General features: G+C 40.9%; 1 protein-coding gene across 1 annotated transcript in view; it reads right to left on the bottom strand.

Annotated features, from left to right (window-relative positions):
- Positions 1–3,012: 3,012 nt before the first annotated feature.
- Positions 3,013–14,328, bottom strand: part of LOC108793368 (protein-glutamine gamma-glutamyltransferase E-like) — a 24,828-nt gene continuing 13,512 nt past the window's right edge. Inside the window, exons 2-5 of the mRNA XM_018564291.1 lie at positions 11,178–11,424; positions 9,189–9,349; positions 6,330–6,463; positions 3,013–3,214 (exon numbers count right to left, since the gene is read on the bottom strand). Coding sequence (XP_018419793.1) covers positions 3,013–3,214; positions 6,330–6,463; positions 9,189–9,349; positions 11,178–11,418 — 738 coding nt within the window. The 5' untranslated portion in view covers positions 11,419–11,424. The remainder of the gene's footprint in view (positions 3,215–6,329; positions 6,464–9,188; positions 9,350–11,177; positions 11,425–14,328) is intronic.

Below are 14,328 nucleotides of genomic sequence, written 5' to 3'. Positions count from 1 at the left end.
CCTGTGTCCTGCCAATTGTGTTTCCACTCATTCTGTATACGGTAAGCCTTACCCCAAGATACCCGTAATTTGGAAGAAGTGTGGACTCATGCTCAGAAATTTTGTATATGATATTATATGTTAGCTCCTCTAAGAATTGACAGCTTAGAATGATTTTCTTGCAGAGTGATCCTGACTGGGTTTGAGACTTTTCAAAGCAGAGCAAGGTGGTACTGGATAAATGGTCTAAGCACCTACGGCAGTAGTAAAGCCACCTTTAAGGCTAATCAGAACAGAAACAACTAAAAAACAATGAAGCTGGAGTACAGAAAGGTTTCTTTGTTGTCCATTATTTTTCCAGCATAGGTAAGCAGACGAGAGCTAGAATTTGACATCTGCTTTTTGCCCATTTCTTTTCTTTTTTTAAAATGTAATAAGATTTTCTTTGGTTTCATATATAATATAACAACATTGATGTGAGAAGCCTTATTTCATATACCGGTATCTTTGTTCCTATATCCCCATATATATACATACATATTACATTTATAAAAAAATATAATCATGCTTTTCCTTTATATCTCCCTGTTACTTGAGATGTAATATTCTATTGCCCATTTCTTTTCTATAAAATTAATTTTAAGGAGATAACTGGATAACTTTACATATCTAGGTGGAGTACTTTGTGTTTAGTGGTAGAGGACTGGGGCCAGCCTTGAGTTATCAGAGTGAACGGAAGCCCTGGGTGTGCAGAGTTGATAGACACACCCATAAGGATGCATCTAGAGCAGGGGTGGGCAAACTCCGGCCCTCCAGCTTTGTGGAACTACAAATCCCATGAGCCATTGCAAGATCCTTACAGCCACAAGCATGACTCCCAGAGACAGATGCATCCTGTCGTTTTTACTTTCACCACAGCTGGAGGGCCAGCGTTTGCCGAATCCTGATCTAGAGACTAGCATTTTACTCACAATCTGTTAAGAGATGGGCTCCTATTCATTGGACAGGCATCTCTCAGTGTGTAGAAGAGGGATTGGCTGTAGGAATATAAATGCTATGGTGGTCAAAATAGGTTGTGCATGATCCTGTTATGCAGATCGAGGAGGTGAATTCAAAGCTGAACTTCAGGGACATAAACTTTCATTTAAATATATTCCACAATAGCAAGAAAACATATAAATCCTCTTTGCATCAAATGCCTTTGCCAATGGAGTCTTTACTTTGTAAACATAGTGGTGACATAATCACAGGCTGTACATAGCCTGTGCAAAGTGCAGAGCTAAGGGAGGGACCCAGCAGGCCCCACCCCTAGGGTTGCCACCTGTCCAGGATTCACCCGGACAGTTCGGGTTTTGAATGCTGTGTTCGGGTTTCATGGCACCAGGAACCCGGACACAAGATGTCAGGCAGACAGGGGCAACCAAAATTAAGATATGGGGCTACTGGCCCCCCACTAAAAATAGTCTCAACTGTGATATTTACATATTAATGGGTGGTTCCTTTTACATATGAATAAGCCGCCACTCATTCTCCTAAAAAAATATGTCCACGTGTCGCTAGAGTGTTCGGGTTTCGCTTGAAGAAAAGGTGGCAACCCTACCCACCCCTCTACAGGCTACCTGCAGAAAACTACAGGAGGGTGCAGATACAAGACCAGTGACCCTGCACAAGGAGAGAGAGCAGCAGTGACCGTCTTTATTACAGGAAGCTCCTGCACAAAGGAAAAGTTTCACACTGAATTCATGCACAGATCTTGAAGTAATACACAAAGCACACCAAGATTCAAGAAACAAGGCACATGCCTCTTATTTAAATAAAATATTGCTAATCCTGGAGTTTAGGTTTGAGTAATCAGCGAGAGCCATTTAGACTGGCTTGAGTCTAGAGTGTGTTTTTTTTCAAAGAGAAGGTAGAGTGCTGTAGATGTTTCTTCCTGTGTGTGATCTTTGAATGGCAAGTTTGGCATAACTCTTAAGGTGCCCATGCACTGTGCGATTATCGTACGATAATCGCGGGAAATCCCCCGATCGTACGATAATCGCAAAGTGTATGGAAGGCGGGCGACCGTTTCTACTGTACGGTCGCACGTCTTTTGTCTAAAGCGCATGTTTGAAAACCAGCCATAAATCGTAGGATTTTCGGCTGGTTTGTGGCATGCTCGGGAGACAAATGCCGAAGGGGCCGGTGTGCGCACACGCACACTGCCCGTTCAGCATTGTGGTCATCGGAAGCCCGCCCCTCCGCTGAGCTGTGAGATGTGAACAGCTCCTTGAAATGCATTAGACATGTTACATTGACCGACATTGAGCTGATATTTGAGCGATTTTGGAGCTGCAATTGCGCTACAAATCGCTCAGTGTGAATGGGGTCTTAAGGTCATCCGAGGGCGTGTGACACCCGGAGCAGAGACCGGGTGACACCCAGCCGTGACGTCATCGCACATGCACGGTCATGTTATTGACGCCTGCCGACGGCCATCTTGCTGATGGATGCCGGCAAAGAGAGGAGGGGACGTTCACCAGACGGGATGAGGAATGCCGCTGGGTCCTGACAGTGTCGGGCTCTCGGTCAATGACTGTCAGTTGTTTTGGTGTTAACCCTCCAATGGTGTCACCCGGGTGCGGGCCGCACCCCCCTTGTGACGCCACTGTTAACATGTTACTGTAATTGAAAAAAGTAATTTTGGTGTCACCCCGGCAATGGTGACACCCGGGTGTGGGCCGCACCCCCCGAACCCTCCTTGTGACAACACTGCTCAGTGGTCATAATGTTATGGCTGATCGGTGTATGTTATGTAAACACGTACACCCTTTATTGGCAAACAAGGGAAAAAAGGCAAAAATTATGGGAAGTAATACATTTTATTTGATAATTTAACAGAGAAATGCATATTATTCAGGTTAAATATACCCATAGTAGACGCATTTACTTAGTTTATAGTTATGTTTTTTGTAACAATGATTATCCAATTCTAGGATTATATCCGAACATTATGTGCTGGGAACACTAACATCATCTAAATGATAAATAACATCATAATGTTAGTTGTGGTGGTAATGAGTTCTTTTCATCTTTTCCATCTTTTTCTGGCTCACGGACTTCCACCTCTACAAATCCTTTTGAATTCTGGAACTTGTCGGTTGTTAGATCAACTAACAAATGTTTAGGGCCGGATCTGTATGGAATTATTATAAGAGGGATCGATATGGTCTCCTTGGGCTTCACTGAGCCTGCCCTAAAAATATAAAAAAACAAACAAATTATATTAAGTATAATAGTATAAATGAACTAATGGGTTTACAAATAAGCACATTCCTACAGTAGTCAGAGTACACATACTAGTGCAGGATCTTAGTGTACCTAGCTTCTATAAGAAATACATGTGTTGCAGTGTATTGTAATATTCCTGTAAGTGTGGCTTCCCATGGAGTTATAGATTAATAGGGTAAGAGTTGCTCGATCAGGCTACTAAAGTCATTAGAAATTAATCAAGAATAGCAACAGATCATTAAATTGGATTAAATGGCTCCCTATGAATTAATCTACACAATTAGCATACATGAGCATCTTAATTGAATCATTGTGCAATCATGCACGATTGATTGCTATTACATGTTACTTGTGTGGTTTACTCCACAGGAAAAGCATTTGATCAATCTGTTTGTCATCAATCACTACTTCTAGCAGTTAATTGTTAGTGATTTTTGTAGCACGGCTGAGCTACAAAAAATCTCATGTGTAGCTTCAGCCAAAGCATTCAGCATCAATGTTCGTTTCATTGCGGCACCTTGCTATACTGATGCACACCTGAACGTTTATGGATGCTGGGTCATTGGGCTGATCCATCACAGGTCCAATCTCACTGGGAGTCCCATGGATGGATTGCTTATGTTATAATCTGTCATTGAGCATGCACTAAGGACACAGCTTCCAGGCAGGGCACCCTGGATGGAGTGATTTCCTGTACATTGGTGCCAGCCTACTATGAGCTCTGATGACACCAATGATGCACCATTCTTTTTTGCACTGTCCACTAATGCTACGCCTAATGTTATACCCTCCACACTTCTTTCCCGCACACACTGCTTGTCACACTCTCTGCATTTTTCTCCTGCACATACTGTCAGCTGTCATACCCTCTTCACTCCTCTCCTGCACATACTGTCCACTGTCATACCTTCCTCACTCCTCACCTGTACATGCTGTCCACTGTCATACCTTCCAAACTCCTCACCTGTACATACTGTCCACTGTCATGCCTTCCAAACTCCTCTCCTACACATACTGTCTCCTGTCACACCTTCCAAACTCCTCTCCTACACATACTGTCTGCTGTCACACCTTCCAAACTCCTCACCTGTACATTCTGTCAACTGTCATACCTACCAAACTCCTCTCCTGCTGCACATACTGTCTGCTGTCACACCTTCCAAACTCCTCTCCTGCACACACTGTCAGCTGTCATACCCTCTTCACTCCTCTCCTGCACATACTGCCCTCTGTCAGACCTTCCAAACTCCTCACCTGTACATTCTGTCAACTGTAAAACCTTCTGCACATACATTCCATTGTCATACCCTCTGCACTTCTCGTCTGCACATACTGTCCACTGTCATACCATCAGCATCCCTCTCTTGCACATACTGTCCACTGTCATACCCTCCGCACTTCTCTTCTGCACATACCATCCACTGTGATACCCTCCGCACTCCTCTTCTGCACATACTGTCCACTGTCATACCCTCCGAACTCCTCTCTTGAACATACTGTGCACTCTCATACACTTAGCACTCCTCTCTTGCACATACTGTTCACTGTCATACTCTACTGCACTCCTCTCCTGCTCAGTTTCAGCTCTGCATATACACCTATTTATGATTATATATGATTACATTTATTCACCAATATTTTTTTAATGATGTAGGTTTATAGATGCTTCTCCCTTTTTTGAGATAATACTGCCACCTACTGACATAACTGTACATTGAACATGAAAGTAGAATAATTGGGCTCCTATATTTAAAAGCATAGATGCCCTATCATCAAATTAGACGTGCAAAGCTCACATATTCAGTCCAATGACCATTTGTAGATGACCTTTCCTAGACAGGGGCCCTAAATTGTATTTCCACTTTTGCAGCCAAATTTTGGGTAACACCTACTTTATATTTGTTACATGTTCCCATTCACATAGCATACCTTAAAAAACAAATATGTAAAATTGCTGATTACTTTTTTACATGTTCTTTCAGCAAACTCCAGGACTGAAAAATCCTGCTTTGTTCTTATTGTCTGAGGGGGCTGGGGAAGCTTTGTTGTAAATAATTACCCTATCTGGTTATTTAACCATGTCTCCTTTATATCTACATATGTAATTTCAGGGCCTAAGAAAACAATCTGTTCAATTTGTTTGCAGTGAGACAGGCCCTTACATTGCTTACTAGATCTAAAAAATATTGTACCACCAGATTGTAACAAATATGGTCAGCTTTAGTTGTAAAAAACTAAATACAGAGGGGGAAATTTATCAAAACTGAAGCGGACAGAATCTAGAGCAGTTGCTCATAGTAACCAATCAGCTTTTCTCTTCCATTTGTTCAGTTTAGCTTTGAAATTAGTATTATTATTATTATTATACAGGATTCATATAGCGCCAACAGTTTGCGCTGCACTTTACAATATAAGGAAGACATTTCGGGCTGTGCAAATTAACGATTCATTTCTCGATTGATCGTTAATCTTTTTCGATTAAAATTTTTAAAAACTTTCTGCATGAGCGCCAGCCAAGGCATTGGCCTATACACATACAGCACAGCAATGAAGTAACAAAATGAACTAGGATCACACTAATCCAGCACGTTATTATTCTGAGTTTCCCCACTCAAGCGGCGGCCATATTGAGTGGGGCACGTGAGATTCATAACGTGCTGGATAAGTGTGATCCTAGTTCATTTAATTACTTCATTGCTGTGCTGTATGTGTATAGACCAATGTAGTTGGACCTGTATGTGCGTTATAACTAATCAAAATGAATCGATTAATCGATTTTAAAAAAATTCGATTAATCGAACACGAAAATTTTAATCAGTAACAGCCCTAAAGACATTACAATATAATTCAAGACATGATGGTAAGGAGGGCCCTGCCCCTGAGGGCTTACAATTTAAAAGAAATGAAAGGGAGAAGCTGATTGGTGGCTATGGACAATTGCTCCAGATTTTGTCTGCTCCAGTTTTGATATATCCCTTTCCAAGTGTTGAAGGATAGCACCGTGGGCACATGTCTAGAATTTGAAGCACCAGAAAGGTAAAGATGTAACCAAATAGGGGAAAACAATATGTTTATCTTACTTGACTGTGATTGGATCCTGAAGAAGTCCGCTGCCTTCTGCTGTCACCACAATATCAGATACCTCTTGGTTCAGCGGGTTGGTGAATATTACTTCAGCTTTAACAGGCTGATTCAACAGGGCTGGTTCTTTCAGCTGAAAAGGGTGGAAAAAAACAGAAGAACCAAATAATTTTTACTTTGTTTTTAGTTTTAAAGTGAAACTGAACTAAAAAAAGTAAAGATTTGCTATGTTAGAGGAAACATCTAGAAGAGTTAATTGTACCTTAGCATTGCCCTTAAAATGTACCTTCTCTGCAATTCCTTCTGCCAAGGCACTCCTATGGCCACAGCCTCATAGCTGTATATTTGCAGTGTGAGATCTAAGGCACCACTGCCTCTGACTTTTTAATGTTTTAAAAGATTTGAAGTGAGATATTTTACCCTATCTGCTTTTTTGGGAACTGCTTCCAGAGTTCAGTTCTTCAAGGAGAACGTGTACTTTTAGCAGTCACATAGACAGTACTTAGTAAAAGTCTAGAAAGCTAGAGCCATCATAAATGGCTAATGGCTATTATAATAACACAATGTGAAAACTCAAAAACCTGAGACTGTAACGTAGCCCTGCCATAAAGCTATTTAGAGCAATACAGGGAGTCTGGCATTCTCTTGACCTGAAGCCACCCTTTTCATACACATTAGCTCTCATAATCTACATATAATTTATAAATCCACATATGATAGTGTTACATTCATATCAACCATTTATCCAAATGTATAAGTAAATCACAATTAATGTGATACCTCACGTGACTTATGCTATAATGTGCAGACCTTGTGCTGAAAGGGTCACTCTAAAAATGTAGGTGAAGATTGTTTTAATTTATGTTGCACATGATTGGGCATCCAGAGTGAATCTAGCTTTGTTTTATTCACTACTAAGTGAACATTCCCTTCTGTAAAGCCTAATTGAACGTTCAGTTTAAGTCAGTTAAATACAAACCAGGTGCATCAAAACAAAAGATATACAAATTGTTTTCTATAGAAACCAGGTTGTGCCTCAGTAGAAAAGCCTGTTCACACCACCATGCTGCAGAGAAGAACCCATCATAGTTGTGTGTAAGCAGTGATCTCTCTGCAGAGGTCTGACATGCCCCCTTGAAAGCTAGAGCTCTCCAATCAGCAGGGAGCTTATTGCAGATCTATAGGTCTGACCCAACAGGGAGTACATCAAACCTCTGCAGAGAGGCCATTTCTTTCACACAGAGAGCAAAGGTTCTGAACTGCAGCATGCTGGCAGGGGACAGGCTTTTCTACTCAGGCTGTTGATGCTTTCCCAAGAAAACAAGCAAAACACTTTTCATACCCCTTATTTTGATGCACCTGGAATAAAATTAAAGAGACTCTGTCAATTTAAAAACATTACAGGTAATAACAGAAAAAAATCAAGTATTTCAAATGCTTACTTGCAGTGTTTTTCCTTTCAATAACTGTATTTTATTCACTTGCAATGTGCCTTTGCACTTGCTAAAAAAAAACAACTGACTAGTTCCCTATCACTGCCTTCTCACTCCTTGCACCTCACAGCCTTCTCCTCCTCTGAAGGTTTGATGGGCAAGGTTTGTCTTTGTTGATCACAAAAAGATGTATGATAGGGTTGAAATTCCTGGAGGTGTTGGCAACATGATACATGACTTTGGCATTGCTAAAAGATGGGCCAAAGCAGTGGAAACTGCAATTTAATGTTTCTTGCACTTAGGGAAACTAAATCCTCTAATAGTGTACAATATTGGGGGTACAGTGTTGGCCAGAACTACAGAGGAAAACATTTTGGGGGTGCTTATTTTAGATGATTGCAAAATGTGAATAGTATTCTAGGATGCATCACCAGAGGGATCAATAGCAGGAGAAAGGAGGTTCTGATTCCCCTTTCTAGATCTTTAGTTATCACTAGAGGCATCACCAGCAGGAGAAATGAGGTCCTGAGTCCCCTATATAGATCCTTAGTTATCACTAGAGGGATCACCAGCAGGAGGAAGGAGGTCTTGATTTTCTTATATAGATCCTTAGTTATCACTAGAGGGGTCACCGGCAGGAGGAAGGAGGTCCTGATTTCTCTATCTAGATCTTTAGTTATCACTGGAGAACATGTGTCAAACTCAAGGCCCAGGGGCTGAATCCGGCCCACCGGGCCATTTCCTAGACTTCTACTTTCAGATTTAGGTATTAAGTTATTACTAAAACCAGTGATAATCGAATGCAGAGGCAATTATGATAAAGATTAGATACATTTATATAGTCTTACAGGCCCTTTGAGGGCAACCATAATGTTGATGCGGTCCTCGATTAAACTGAGTTTGACACCCCCTCACTAGAGGGATCACCAGCAGGAGGAAGCGGGTCCTGATTCCTCTATGTAGATCCTACACCCCTACACCCCTGGGTGCAGGGTGTAATTGCATGCAGCCACCTGTCCATCTCTATGGGAGGACACAGCTTCATGAGGCTACACACCTACCCGAATCTGCACATTGGTGCAGGTCTGGGTGCGCGCATTTGGACTCAGACAGTTTGCAGAGTAATAAGAAAGGCTACAGTTTGATGGTTTGGCTTGTTTGATGGTCGTATTTACTCACTATGCCTTGTTCTATTCTGTGTATCTGTAGGGAGGCGACCATCTTGGTGGAAGCATGGAATTTGAGACAAAAGGTACATTTTTCAAGCTACTGCTTAGCAATAATAATCATTACTAGATGATCCCTATAACATAACATATCTTTACTTTCCTCCTTTTTATGAACTGTTATCTCATTTAGTTGACATTACAGGTATCTGAAATGTAAGGAATATAGTCTTTCTGTGTTTATATTTTATTATTATACCTTAATTTCAAATGTTGGGTTATCCAGGACAACGTTGTTTTCGACAATGATTGTTCCTTTGACTGCTTCATAGGAGCAGACAATTGTCACCTCTATGGCATTATCTGCAGTTAAGAGGCCATCATATTGAGCGTAGGTTATGATCACTGGTTCTTCTTTCACTGGGTAAGCAACAGAAACAGTTAGTATAATTATTAAAATTATGTTACACCCATCCTACACTGCATGAAGCACATTAATGATCCATTTCATATATAGTAGTAGATACATTGTTCGTCCCCTCTTTTTACTTTGCCTTTAATTGTGGGATATTATGCCATAAAGGCGCAAGGTAGGGAAGATAGACCTGATCCTTGTGTTTTTCAGTTATGTATTTTTGACAGGAAGATTTTAAAGTGAACCTGTGGCTAGTATATGGATATTCAAGTACATATTCCAAACAAACAGTAAACGAGTTTTAAAACAACCACTAACTAACCATTGCAGCTGAAGGCACTGTGGAGCAATTCATCCTAACAGTTCACAGCAGAAGCATTGAAGTCATTCAGGTTGTACTTAGAGTACTTAGCTCCTATTTTCCCCCTCCCAGAGTCCACATTAGAGGTCATAAGGCTGGAAGGCTGCCAAATCAATGCAGAGAGTATGGAGTAGGGGAAGCTGAACCTGCAGCTACAGAAGTCAGTGAGGACTTGCTTTAAAGTTCATTTACTGCTAATCACTGTTGTCACCCTGCCCTTCATTAAAGCAATTCTGTTGTGCATTCCGTTATTGTATTGTATTACATGTATTTTTACATACAGCTATCTGAAGTACCGGAATTCGTCTTGACTTTAGCCTCTGTCATCTCTTGCACATTAGAAGTCAGACCGGGAGAGGTAGGGGCATTGTCCCCAGGAGAGAAATAAATATTTTACAGTTGTCACCAAAACAGGAGTAGAGTGGATGTTCCAATGGGGACACCTTTTCCGGTGACAACTGTCAAAGTTGGGCTATCCCCTCCCTACTGTGAGGCCATATCCTCTTCCTTTCGTGTATCTGGGGACAGGAAGTACAGATAAAGAAATACAATTCAACAGAATTTTTTAAATAACATAAAATAAAAGATTTTATTTTTCAAATTTCAATCTTTTCTCAGCCTATAATAAAATGCCTGAGTAGGATATACAGTATATAAAAACATAAATGTAGAAAACACACATGTTTAGATCTGTTTTATAGCTTTAGTTTAATCAGCTTAGATTTTGCCCTTCTTGGTTTCTTCTCTCCCTCTTATCAACATGCTAATGGAAATTTTAAATAAAACCTTTCTGTTTTCATTAAATATCTTATTTTAGACCCAGTGATGTCATCATGCAATGTAGGAAGATTATGGCTGGTGAGAGGGGTCAGCAGAGTGCCATACCTAACGTCCTGAAAACACCACAGTGTCATGGCTCAGTACTCCTTTCGGAATCCACAGCCCTGATGCAAGCAGCAGGGCTGGCTCTTGGGGGGAGTTATGCAAATATTAAAGGCCTACCTTGATAGGTGGCTGTGAATCTGGAGGCGTTGACATTCCTAGGCATACTGTCCTAAGTAACACCACCTGTAATGCTGAGCCTCCATGATTGAAATAACTGAAATCCAATGAATGAAAGGGGGGTGTCAGGGAAGGTCAGGCTGGAGAGGAAAGGGCTAGATGATACTGCTTGTCCTCCAGCCAGGAAATGAGGCAGGCTCTATCTCACTTGCTGCAGCTTCTAATGCACATTGTGAGAAGATCACAGCATGCAGTAAAATCAGAACAGGCAATTTCAGTCCAGGAGAGGAGCCGGTACAACTGTGCGAGACTAAAGGTAAATCTAGCCAAAAAGTTTTGCTTTCCCCATCAATGCTAACAAGCTATGAGGGAATACCCCACCACCCCAGTCTATTGTATTCTGACTGCTGATTGGTTGCAGTTACTGTTCAGCTGAGATTTTGCATTCCTGCCCATTTGACAGAAGTTACCTTCACAACCTCGAAGACTTATTTTTCTGCTCTCCTTGAATATTTCATGGATCTCCTTCCTTGTATACAGGATTGAACTTGCCTTGATGTCGGCAGTAATAACCTTGGACTTGGTCGTCAGGTTTGCGATCAATAGCTTAAAAGTGACATCTTTGCCAATAGCATGTGTACCAACCACTTTGAGCTTCCCTGCAATCTCAGCTTCAATGAAACGAGATGTCGGGATTGACAATTCTGCCATGATTACCTGTAAGCCAAAAAAAAGAGTCAAAAAGACATTAAAAAACTTAAAGCGGACCTTTACCCAAATCTTTAAAATAACAACAAACGCACCTTTAGAAATGTTTAGTAATGACAATCTACAAACACATACTTCTAGATAATTGCAGGCTTTGTATTCTTTCCATATCCTATTTCTATTTTCTTCCCCAGTCTTCTGACAGTGGCCATGCTTACTAAGGGCAGATTGCTAGCTCTCCCTTTACTTCCTGGATTTCTGGCACATGTGACTAGATATGTGACTAGGACATGTGACCATGCACACCATTTCCGGGGAGGACAATGCCTTTCCCTGAGATCTCGTGAGATTACAGATGAGATTTCCCAGCAATGTTCTGCTGAGGACAAGGCCAGTTTGCATTGTTTTGCCATACTGAAGTCATTTTGCCCTTTCAAAGCAGGAAGTGAATGCTCTGCAAGTGTAAGTATTTCACAATCACAGCATTTCACACCTATCTATGAATTAGATTTTTCAGTGTAAAGGTCCGCTTTAATATTCTGCTGGTGACACCTCAGCAATGGCTCCATTAAAGTATATAAACCCAATAACTAAAATGTCATATGAGCCTTAACATGTTCATGCAGTTTCAAAAGTCAAGATATTTTTAAATCTGCAGCTTTCATTTAAATGAGATCTGGATATCCTGTCATGAAGACCCTTGTTCAGCCACTTCCTGTTATAGGGTGTCAACACTCTGCCCTTGTCTGTCAGTTGTGCTCCTGTGTTGTCACCTTGTCACACAGGCTTCTGATGGAGGCTACAAGTGGCAGTTGCAACCCACATTACACAGGCATGATTCACTGTTGTCACCGCCAGCCTGACCTGAGAAATGGCATGCAGCCATCACTGGAGCATGCAAGTAGAAAGGAAGTAACTGGAGCACAGGCCGCTGAGATGCAACAATGGATGAAAAAAGGCGAAAAACCATATTTTATTTAAAACAAAATTGACATTTTTATTTATACATAGTGCTTTAGTAAACTTAGGGTACTATTTATAAGCAATTTACAGGGCCATTTGCCCTGTGAATATCTGAGAATAATTTCAATTATGAATGTTCTTATTATATTATTAGTGTCTGTGTCACTTTATACAGTTTGGACCCCTACTCATTCACTAAAGGGTTAAATTCAAAGTAAATAAACAAACCACACTTTTAGAAAAAAATCCTTTGATTGAACAAAAAACAGAGTCAATTGTTGACTATTCCTTTGACTATTCCTTTGACTATTCCTTTAATTAAAAAGAATCACGATGCTCGATGCCCGCCGAAATAAAAAAAAGTCCCGCCACAAGCCGACCACCCGAACCCGACGAAAACTCGCCGCAAAATGACATCTCTTGCTATTGACATCCTCCTGTGATCTCCCGAATGCCATTCGGGTCTGTGAGCAATGGTGTCATAATACTTTTCATATGAAACGAACGTTCGTACAGACTACCGCTAACGAACTGCGGAATCTGAAATTCGGATTCGTTCGCATTCGTTATATCTGTAATTCGGATACATCCGAATCTGTGAATTTCGGAAATTTCGTACGAATTTTGATTCGGAACGAAACGAATCGCACATGTCTAATCTCTATCCACTAATAACCTCCTAACGTCAAGACCAACTTACTACAACTACCTTTACAAATCACTCTTAAATGACATTTTTATGAGATATACCATCATGTCACGAATTTATAGGAGTGGTTGTCAGTATATTGGTCGAAAGGAAGAAAGCACTATGTGTTATCATAGGAGAACACATGGATAATATACAATAAGGTTTGAGGGGTGCAGTACGTTACTGCACTTTTTGGAACACTAGAATTCTAACACAAAAGGTTCAGAGTTTTTAAATATTGGAGAAGGTTTTATTTACATTTCATTAAGACATTTCTGAAAATAAATTAAATGACTTAGAGTATAGATACAGTAACACCTTAATGACCTAATATAGACATCAAATTAATACAAAATTGTTTGATTGGCAAATGCCTAGACAATGTTGTTTTCACTGTATACCACCAGATGGCAACCACGGGATCATTTGTATAACTGAATAGACACATTGGTGATTTTTCTATATCGGCAGTGTTGTGTGAGCTACTGAAATGTGTTTTTAACAGTGTGAAGCACTAGGAGCAGCTGGATTTGTTTGGGACCTCCTGCCACTCCACAGTGATGATACCTGTACCCAAACCTGATGATTACTAAAACATCAGTAGCAGTGGCATGGGATTTACTAAAACAGGAAGAAGCCTTGGATGGGAATTTTGAATTTGAATTGAAATGTAAACACATTTTTTTACAGACAGTGGTAGCACAGTATTGAACATTGGCACGGCAGTCTCTAAACAGAACAAATCACAGCACAGTATACAGGTAACGCTAATGCAGAATGGCCTGGCTAGTGGAGGCTTAGTTACAAACGTGCTGGAGTCTGGCCCTTTAACTCTTGATGGTGCTCTTGTTCTCCAATAAGAGCATTTGTAATCCACAAATGAAATTAGTAAAATAAAAGTGGTTCAATCCCTCTTTGGCAGAACTCCTGTGACAGCAGCAAGTGTCCTCACAAAGCCGTCCACTAAGCACACAGTGGTGGCCAACAGGCCTTACACTACACTAATGATGCAGTGAGGTCCTCCAGGGTGCGTCTGTTACTTGAGGCCACTTTTATGGCCATTAAGATGGATGAGAATGAAGTGTAGGTCACACTTTCCCTGAAGTCACCTCCTTGGTGACTGCTGAAACTAGGGTTGCCACCTTTTCTTCAAGCGAAACCCGAACACTCTAGCGAAGCGCTGACATTTCTTTGGGAGAATGTGTCATGGCTTATTCATATGTAAATATCACAGTTGAGACTATTTTCAGTGGGGGTGG

This window comes from Nanorana parkeri, unplaced genomic scaffold, assembly GCF_000935625.1.
Source record: "Nanorana parkeri isolate BGI_ZX_2015 unplaced genomic scaffold, ASM93562v1 scaffold743, whole genome shotgun sequence".
Classification (NCBI taxonomy): domain Eukaryota; kingdom Metazoa; phylum Chordata; class Amphibia; order Anura; family Dicroglossidae; genus Nanorana; species Nanorana parkeri.
The sequence above is the reverse complement of the archived record's forward strand: the minus strand, read 5'-3'. Positions and strand labels throughout refer to the sequence as shown.